We start from the raw sequence: 9,564 nt of genomic DNA, 5'->3' as shown, positions 1-9,564 counted from the left end.
CTGCCGGCTTTTCGGAATTCTGCCCCCCAGGGCTGCGCTATCGGCCGCTTCCACCTCTGAGCGTTTTGGCACAGAGCAGCAGGATCTGGGCAGCGGTTCCAGCAGCTGCCACCTCCGCCAGCGGCAGGAAGCAGCAGGGCCAGTCTGGGCCTGGAAGCTCTCTTCTTGTCACCCTCCGTTACTGCCCCAGACCAGGGAAGCTCTGCAGCAGGCGGAACGGCAGGAGGGGAGGGAGGAGAGGCAGCCGGCACGTCCCTCGCTCGTCTCTCACAGGGGACACTGCTGCCTCGACACTGTTCCTCAGCTCTCATTCCTGAGCTGCAGCAATCTGGAGAACAAACCTGTGAGCGGCTGAGTTGCTTTCCACTCTCTCCACGGACAGAGGTTTGTGTTGGAAACGTTACCAAGTACCCTGCAGGTATGAAACAAGCCTCTCTGCCTTTCACTCCGGAGCTGCGGAGTTGCATCCACAGTGGAAACCCACAGTGCGCAGGTAGCAGAAACAGCCCTGTGCTAGAAGGACAAGAGGCTGCAGCTTCCTCCAGTTCCAGCACACTTTATTTACATTCAGGAATTACTTAAACTTAAAATAAGAGTTCAAAATGCATCTATTAAAATGCACCTCCTGATTCAAACAAAAATTAACGCAAAGGAAGCATTTCCTTCCCCTCTCCCATTCCCATAAGGCGCTGCCCTCGCACCACTGTGCAGTTCCACAGACCCTACGGACGACGACATCTGTGAAGAACAGAGGGGTAAACAGCGACCAGCTACACACTGCTCCCGAATAACACCCTGAGGGTGAGCGTGTTGGGAAAGTCACATTTTGGAAATGTAAAGACTACCCTTCTGAATGAGGATGATCACTAGCTCATCCCCTACAACTGTGTTTAGGCAGCTGCTGAGTTTCCTGACGGCTGAGCAGCCACAGATCCACGGCAAGGATGGGAGCACACTGACACACAGAATCAGACCATCGACTTCACTGGTTTATTCCTCTGTGACAGTTCTGACCCAGGATGTTCTGCCTCAGACAGAGACCCTTCAGAGTAGGTCCAGCCAGGTAACCAGACGCTTCCCTGCTAAGGCAGAGCTAGTCTCCCCTCTGCTCCCCTCTACCTCCTCCATCTCATGAGTTCAATACCGATTTTTCTCCCTCTCTCTACATTCCCAAAATTATTAAGGGAAGAAAGGTTTAACTCCCAGGAAATGTATGTCTGTATTTGAGTGAACTTACATCTCAGTTCGGTCACCAGCTGATTGTTTGTATCGAACCAGTTCCTGTAAACGCCTATGGACTGCGATAACAGGTCTCTCTCCTTGGTAAGTGTTGCCATCTGTTGCTGCTTCTTGAAATCTACAGAAATACATACATGTGTGGTGAGAAGAAAACACAGCAGCAGCTGGTTTAAACATCAGCAAGAATCTAGGAAGCGATGGCAGAGTTGTGCAGAACCCACAAACAGCTGGTTCTGAGGAAACCCGAGTGTTCCAGAGTAACTGAAACCCACCGTTGTAAAACATGAACGACAGGCGATACGGTTCCAGGGGCTTTTTCAGAGCTGGCAGTTCCGGCTCGAACACAAGGATATATTCAGAGCTGTCTCTTCCAGGGCTGTTTTCAGCCAGCACTAGATTCTAACAAACAGACAGACAGACAAAGCTAAGTTTAGGTCCATGCCTGAGGTCACACACGAAATAAAATAAACATCCTTCAAATACTAGAGCTTCAAAGTTACCCAAGACGTGATGTCTATCCAGTATGACTAGGGTTTTAGGTATCAGCTTGGAAATGCCTTTTACACCTAACAGAGAAGTAAAATACGGAGATTTAGTGGTAACTATTTTATTATTTAAGAATTAAGGCTGTCATTTCACCTGTTCAAAGAGTCTTACTCTTTTTGGCTGTATGTTTTATTTGAGAGGCATAAGCTCAGAAAAGACACTCTCTGCGCTGTCCTGTCAGCGAGATTTCCTTGGCTGTTCTTTGTTCGGCACCGGAACAAATGCAAATGAACATTGAAAAGGAAGAGCCAGTACCTGAATGCAGGGAGGGAAGCAAACTATTCCCAGCGCTGTGTTAGAGTTACTGCTGTCACCATGGGAGCAGACAGCAGGTCCCGAGTGAACGAACAACGTATACCCGAACACGGACACGAGCACCCCACTGCTGAGCGACTCGTCGTCCAAAAGAACACCCAGATCCTTCTAATTGCTATTCGTTCAGAACTCAAAACAAGGAAGTTTCAGCTCAAACCGGGACAGCCATTCTCTACCAACACGGGAGACACAATAAAACCACACGGAACGGCCATCGGAGATAAAACCAGTACAGGCAGTATCGGAACATGCTGTCACTGGGGGAAAGGCATCGTGCACAAAACGGGTGACGCTGATGACAGAACTCATACTGCTTCACCTTTAACACTCAGCTGGCCAAACCAAGAGCGCTGGTTACAGCCCAGGAGAGATGGATACGTAGCCTTCGGAGACAGGACGCACGGCTTTCAGATACCACAGTGATGTATCTGAATCAGGAGGGGTCTGCAGTGGACACCTCTTTTCTGAGAAAATTTATACTAGTCAAAACCCAAACATACTCCTTCACTACACAAGTTCAGTAGTGCTGAACCTCGGTGTAAGGGTGAATGCGTTGGGTTATCAGCTTCGTTGCAGTGATGCTAACTGTGCATTATTACGTTTAGAAACAAGATTGAATAAATTCAAAACACTTGAAAAACCACCAGCGTGTCCCTCCCCTCCCCATCACTAGCCAGATGAAACCTCCATCGCACTACAACCAACAACTCACCACCACCACAACTCCACGTGAGTTCTGGAGCTGCTGACACGCAGCAAACTCGGTATAAACCCAAAACTGCCCGCAGAGGAGAGGAGATACGGGGTTTGCTGAAACAGAATCACCCCCCATGGGAGACTCGGGGACACGAGCTGCTGTCAGAAGCAGCAGGATCTCACCACCTCACAGCAACAGGCGAGCAGCAGAACGCACTCCTGCTCTCTTATCTCAGTGGTTCCCGCTGACCCCTTACCCACACTCCTGCGCTTCGCCCCACCCCACCTGCCCAAGCACAGTGTGTCCACAAACCAGTTCATTTATTAGTTGAAACATGGTTGGGGAACAAGAGGAACTCCGAGTGTGCCACAAATCACTTTTTAAATATCTTAATTTTATCTGATACCTCTATTCAGTCCATGAATTTTACTGTTCTAGCTTGTTTTCCTACCGAATTTGTCACTTTTCCTCACGGATCAGAGTGGCCCAGAGTCTGACATTGTTCAGTGAAAAATATTTGCCCCTGTTAAACGGATGATTCTGTCCTTGTTATCGACCGAGAATTATTTAGCTTCATCTACGGAGCTCCCCAAAAGCAGCTGACGTACTCAATCCAGTATCTTATCAAGAAGGTTGTCTGTAGGATCTGCGGATCTTAGTGACTGCTGGGGTTTCAAAAGCTCAGTCTGTATTTGTCGAATAAGAGGTGACTATGCAGCACCTCCAGAGGTGGGTACAGGTGGTGCTCCGGCCACTCTGAAACGAGGCAAGCGTTTCCAACAGGCAAGGGCACTAACGGCTGCAATGAAGCGCAACGAGAAGGGGCAGTTTCATCTGAACTTCCTCGGCAGAGGGCAGGGTGCCTCTCTGCAAAGCACACGTGAGCCCAGTTCGCTTGGCAGAATGTAAAGAGAACCTGGCGAAACTCAATTACATATACGTGAAGAGGTCAGACTAAACAATCTTCAGAGACGACAGCCAGACAGTACTAAAAATTAAATGGAAAACACCGCTAATATTAATGGTTTAAGTATAAATTGGTGAAGCGTTATTTACACGTGAAACTGAAATGAGGAGAAGCCTTCTCCTGGGTCCCCCTGCACGTCCCAGCCCCTAACTGCACCTATGTCCCTCACCGGGCAAGGATAAACGGTTCAGATAATGTCCTTCCTTTGGGTCTTCTGAACATCAGCAGCCAAACAGAGAAGGGATAATCTGTGAGCCAAGGCTACAACACACGCTGACCCTCCACAAATGGACGAGGTGCAAGACCAGCTCTGATGCTGGAGCAGCACAGGCCTCACCAGCCCCCCTGCTCACAGAGCTGATGATGTATTTCAGTCACACTTACAATTTCAGCTGATCCTCTGTCAAACGGGAACTCAACTGTACTGACTTTCCCCTGAAACTGGGGGATCTCTGTGTCCTCTTCATTGGGGCTCTTAATGCTCGCTATTATTCTGCCAACTAGATCAGTTCCAGTGTGGTTGTTGTATTTATCCTGCAGGTGAAGATGACAAAGCCGTTAGTTTGGAACACGGAGTGCACTGAGTAATCCATTTACACACCACACAGGGTTTACGTGGCCAGGCACTGGCTCCCTGTGAGGAGCAGCCAGGGCTGCCCCGTGCCAGACACAACCAACCCATCGCAGGGCACGGCTGAGCCCCGCAGCCAGAATAGTGGAGCCTCTCAGAAAACACTTCTTCAGAGAGGGCAGAGATACACAGGCAGAGGAGAAGGGGGGAAAACCGAGAAAGAGCAGAGGGAACACCAAGGTGAGAGAAGGAGGAGGGGCGGAGGTGCTCCAGGTGCCAGGGCAGATATTCCCCTGCAGCTTGTGAGGTCACCACGGTGGAGCAGGTTGTCCCCTGAGCCCATGGAGGACCACAGCAGAGCAGGTATTTCCCTGCAGCTGTGAAGGACCACGGTGGAGCAGATGGATGTGTCCTGAAGAACTGCAGCCCGTGGAGAGGGCTCATACTGGAGCAGCCCATGAAGGACTGGGTGGAGGGACCCACACCAGAGCAGGCAAATCGAGGAGGAAGGAGCCGCAGAGGAGCTGTTCCAGACTGACTGTGACCCTTGTTCCCCAGAGAGCGTGGGGTGGAAGGTGGTGCTTTACTTTTTTTGGTCTCCCTGTGATCTCCCTGCATCCTTGTGAACTTTCAAAGTGCAGGATACCTTATTTTTTGTAATATAAGATTTCTAATAGAAACTGTCTACTGGAAGAGAAAATACAGAGAAAAACATCTGCTGCATATGTGTTGTCCCACTAGAATCTATTCTTGACTCATTCTTTTCAGTGGCAACAAGAAATGGGTGCAGCTGAGATGCTGGCAGCAAGGGCTGCGTGTTTTAATTGTGGTCGCCTGTTCGTAAATACAAGAGGCACATCTCATAGACGAGAATCACTGGTTTACATCTTTGTGAAGTTAATCTGGGCAGAGAGAGCAACAATGCCTGACAGCACAATTCAACAGGTTTTAGCAGACTTACAAGTTTCCCTAACTGTGATCTTGTATTAAAGCATAGTTACCATGACGTGGAGGTGTAAATCCTTGACCAGCGTGCGGCTAGCGAGAGCTCGAACGTTGGAAACTGCTGGAGTAGCTGGTAAAGAATCAGGTAACAAGCGTACAGGGACATTAGGTACAACTTCAACTATAATCTAGCAGAAAAAGGAGGAAGAATAAAATAAAACAACATAAAATAAAGACTGCAATAATTCACCGCAATTCACCTGCACACATGGGTTACTCAAAACATAGTGCAACAAACGCATGTGCAATTCACTGACAATCTTGACATAAAGGAGCATGACAGTCAGCCAGCTCCACCAGGCTGCAAATCACGCGGCTCGGTTACTGCCCTGAGTTTCTGCTTAGTTGTAAAAGCAAATCAAAACACGTTTATGCATCAGTGGTGTGAAATCAGTAACTATCAAAAATGAACATACAAGCTTTTGCTTGTAAGTGCAAGTATTTGCACTCTGACTCGACAACATTTCATAACGCTTCTCCCAGACGATTCTGCATTACACGTTCTTGGCTCCCCGTAATGAGTTATAGATTAACCTGTTCACTGCTGAGGGTATTTGTCTTGTCCATGGCAAAGGTGAACTGGATACTGTAAGTGCCCGCTTTCTCAGGAATCACTTTATCCCTAAATAAAAAAACAAAGCAAAACAAAGACCAAGCAAGAGCGAGTCAATATCGAAGCGACAAGTCTGTAAGTGCTGGAGCAGCTCCAACTCCCAGCACTCCTCCACACTAGTCAGAAAGTGCTGTCGAGGCGTGGCGTATTGTACCGCCCCTCCACACCACTCCTGCTGCAGCAGGGCGAACGCCAGGGAAGTTTCTCAGGGACTAGAACGAGGCTGTTGGAAGCTTGGATGAGGAGAGTCTCCTCCACCTGCTGCCCGCAGGTTTGTCATGGCCCTATCACTGGGAAAGCTGCAGGTCTACCTCATCTCACCTCCCATTCACTGAACTTTCATAAAGTTTCTGGCACAGAGACGTTTAGATCTGCCACAACAAATTCTCTCCAGATTTAACTATTTGCCCCGAATGTACGTCAAGGCTGAGCAGCTAATTCCTCCTCTTACTCCGAAGGTGTACAAAGTCGGTAACTGAGATCAGCGGCCAAGGTTGCGTACAGTGAGAGAGGAGTTTTCATTCTACCTCACAGCCTTCCCGAGCGCAGACTATGGACAAAGAATCCCTGACTCCAAGGTATGGTGGCAGGACAGATCCCTGTGCTGCTGCTGCTGCTAGGAACAGGGCACTTGTCCCAGCAAGGAAGGCCCCACGGCTTCCAGAAGCCCACTGCGGGGTTGAGGGAGGGACAGCAGTGACTCACAGTGCTTTCAAACTTTTGAGGAGGTGCAACCAGCCTCTAACCAGGATTCAGATGCTTCTCTGAGAGGATGACTTGTGGCACTCCTGAACTGCTTAACTCCACCTGTTTTGTCAACAACGTTCAACAATCTGTTTCCTTTTATTTTGTTTGGGATGGAGCAAGATGAGAGATCCCCATGAATGTTTAACATGTAAAAAACAAAACCCCCAGAGCTCTGCCTGTTTCTAGAATGGGCCATGACTTTTCCTTCCTGTATTTCATACACAGAAGGAGCAATTCTTCTTTCCTGCATTTTATCTGGGCTGAGACTGAAAAGAGCACCTACCTTGTCAGGATGCATTAAAAACCCCAACTTGTAAATAATCTGCTGAGGGTCTTGTGGCTGAACACCATCTAACCAGAGATGTGCTTGAAAAAAGAGGCAGTTGCATGATTGCTCTGCAAGTTGTCAACAGCATCCACGCTCCTGACGGGCATTAGGCAGATGAAAACCTCCTTGCCCGTGCTGAGGACAAGGAAACTGGAGAGAAACCAGGCGGCAGACGGTGACGCTGCAGATGCTCAGCAGCGAGGGCTGCCCCTGGGTACTCTCTACCATCTGTTCTTTCCAGTTTTTCCCAGAGGTTGAGAGTTTCCATTCTGGACATCTGTGGACAGCTCGTACTCTACAGGCACCAAGGCCAGGATTTCCCTAACTCCACCGTCAGCTCTGCACAGGTCAGTTTGTGTCACACCGAGCACTGCAGCGCCTTTCCTGGGAGAGCACTCCTAGCCTGACTGCAAACCAGCACAGCGAGGGTGCTTTCTTCTTCTGGAGGTACAAACACGCGATGCAGAGTTTGGCGAATGTTTTAGGGAGTTCTTGTGTTTTATCTACACCTACAACTAAGAATTCCTCAGCATGACCAAGGTGACAGGAATGCTCCTTCCTCACTCTTGGTGCACGTCTGCAGCGATCCCTGGTCTCTGGAGAAGTTCATTCCACAGCCTTGGACTAACCGTGCAGAGAGCTGGGCTCGGCTCTGCTCTGATAAAAGCAGAACTGCTCCCTTACGGGCGACTCAGCGCTGGCTCCAGCTGCCAGGCTCAGCCTTCAGCAGCTTTGGAACCTCAGGTGGCTTCAAGGTAAAGAAAGACCTTGGTGACGAGACAAACAGCTATGCTTTAACAGCTTTCTGAATTAGTTGTAACCTCTGAAATGACAAAGCCTTCAGATATGAACACATCACACTGCTGCACGCCAGCTGCGAAGCTCAAAGACAGTCAGCACCAGCTTGCGGAGAGCTCTGGCCCTGCTGCCTGTCCCCTGACACACCACCCCTCAGCACGAGACCCAAGGGAAGGCCAAGGGCTAACCCACAGCTACAGAAGGGCAGTGCAGAGTTAGGTCCACTCTGTCCAGCCTGCAATTCTACAGCAGGTGAAGGTAACGCTGAGGAGAGCGAAGGACCGTCACCAGCCAAGCGACAGGCAGATGATGGGGTCCCTTCAGCGCTCGCACTGTTCCTGTACTCTGAGACGTTACCTTAGACTTTCCTCCTCTCAGATCAAACACACGTCAAACCGCTCTAGGGCAGAACTCAAACCTCACATCCGCTGCACCTCGCTAATGTCTTTTACCATTTCGTAGCGCTGTATCGTTCGAATTCTGTAACTGAGTGTAATGACCAAAACCTAAACCTCTCATTTCCATTTCAAACCATGTATTTTGTACAGTAAGCTCCACCAGTAATGATAAAACAGATGCTGCTGTACCTGAAGTAGAAAAAGCCGTCTTCCTTGTCATCCTTCACTTTGCTACAGCTGAATATCGTCACCTGAAAAGAGAGATTCAGAGAAATTAATGCACTATACTGGAAGTTACAGCACCTTCCCTGTGATGTGCTCTCAAGTGTGAATGACTGGCAGTGCTGGTAGCACACAGTCATTCAGTGACATCACCTACAATTTAGACGCTAGTTTCGTATGAATTCTCAGAGGCTTTCCTCTGCAACACTCAGGGTGGCAGCTCTTCACAGTCTCCCTGCTGCTAGCACCTTCTGCCGAGCAGAGGCAGCGCTGTCCTTGCCGTCCTCTCGCCACCTGAGCAGCCTGACCACCTGCCACAGGACAGGTACCGATAAACAAGGGTGTCCGATCTGTAACACCCGTCACTTACAATCCAGACCAGGGTATCGATCCCAGTGAAATGCAGGGAAGTTTCTGCTACCAATACGTTTGTCCTGCGCCGGAATTTTCACCCCATTGCCAAAAGGCATTTTGACGACTTACATCAACCGGTGCCCTGGCTCCGCTGCCCTGTCCTTCCCACAGTTTCATGGAGATCCGCCCTGGAGTAATGTTTTTAATAATGGTGTCATCTTCAGAAAGAACACTAACCATAAAATCTGTAGAATGAAAGACAACGTTTTTTCAAGGTTATTTTTGTTCAGTGTTAAGAAGATCAAACCCTGTGGATTCCCGCGTCTCCCACATACCGAGGGAAAAACACACAAAACCCGCATTCCAAACAGAACCCAAAGGACAGAAAATGTTAAGCCCTCTCTCCCCATCCCCGTAATCAGACCAGGTAACAGTCCTCAGGAAAAAAGCCCACCGACTTTATCCAATGGCTGCTTTGCGAAACACCCTCGAACGCCAGGTCTGCCCTTCCCGGATCGCTGCTCTCCTCCAACAGCAAGGCAGGCGTCCTCTGGCCCTCGGGAAAGAGCCGGCGCGAGCCAGGGAGCAGCCGGTCCCTTCCTCCCAACAGGGACCATCTTCACTACCACTGCAACGAAACGGGCTCGGGCTCCGAATCTGCAGCTGAATTTGGCCACATATTACAGGCCCCGATCACACACCTGAATCTGTTAGGAGGTGGCTCCAGGGACAGGGTTTTTTTTTTTTTTTTGGTTTAAGCCCAT

At 49.4% G+C, this 9,564-nt stretch overlaps 1 protein-coding gene across 1 annotated transcript in view; it reads right to left on the bottom strand.

Moving 5' to 3' along the window:
• LOC104501925 (structural maintenance of chromosomes flexible hinge domain-containing protein 1-like) overlaps window positions 1-9,564 on the bottom strand; it is a gene marked incomplete at its 5' end in the record, with an annotated part of 31,519 nt that overhangs the window by 9,368 nt on the left and 12,587 nt on the right. Inside the window, 7 exons of the mRNA XM_010145820.1 lie at window positions 1,238-1,357; window positions 1,512-1,638; window positions 4,149-4,298; window positions 5,337-5,468; window positions 5,875-5,962; window positions 8,414-8,475; window positions 8,930-9,045. Coding sequence (XP_010144122.1) covers window positions 1,238-1,357; window positions 1,512-1,638; window positions 4,149-4,298; window positions 5,337-5,468; window positions 5,875-5,962; window positions 8,414-8,475; window positions 8,930-9,045 — 795 coding nt within the window. The remainder of the gene's footprint in view (window positions 1-1,237; window positions 1,358-1,511; window positions 1,639-4,148; window positions 4,299-5,336; window positions 5,469-5,874; window positions 5,963-8,413; window positions 8,476-8,929; window positions 9,046-9,564) is intronic.

Source organism: Buceros rhinoceros, unplaced genomic scaffold, assembly GCF_000710305.1.
Source record: "Buceros rhinoceros silvestris isolate BGI_N320 unplaced genomic scaffold, ASM71030v1 scaffold17591, whole genome shotgun sequence".
In the NCBI taxonomy this organism is placed as follows: domain Eukaryota; kingdom Metazoa; phylum Chordata; class Aves; order Bucerotiformes; family Bucerotidae; genus Buceros; species Buceros rhinoceros.
Note: the sequence above shows the minus strand (reverse complement) of the source record. Positions and strands in the feature narration are given on the sequence as shown.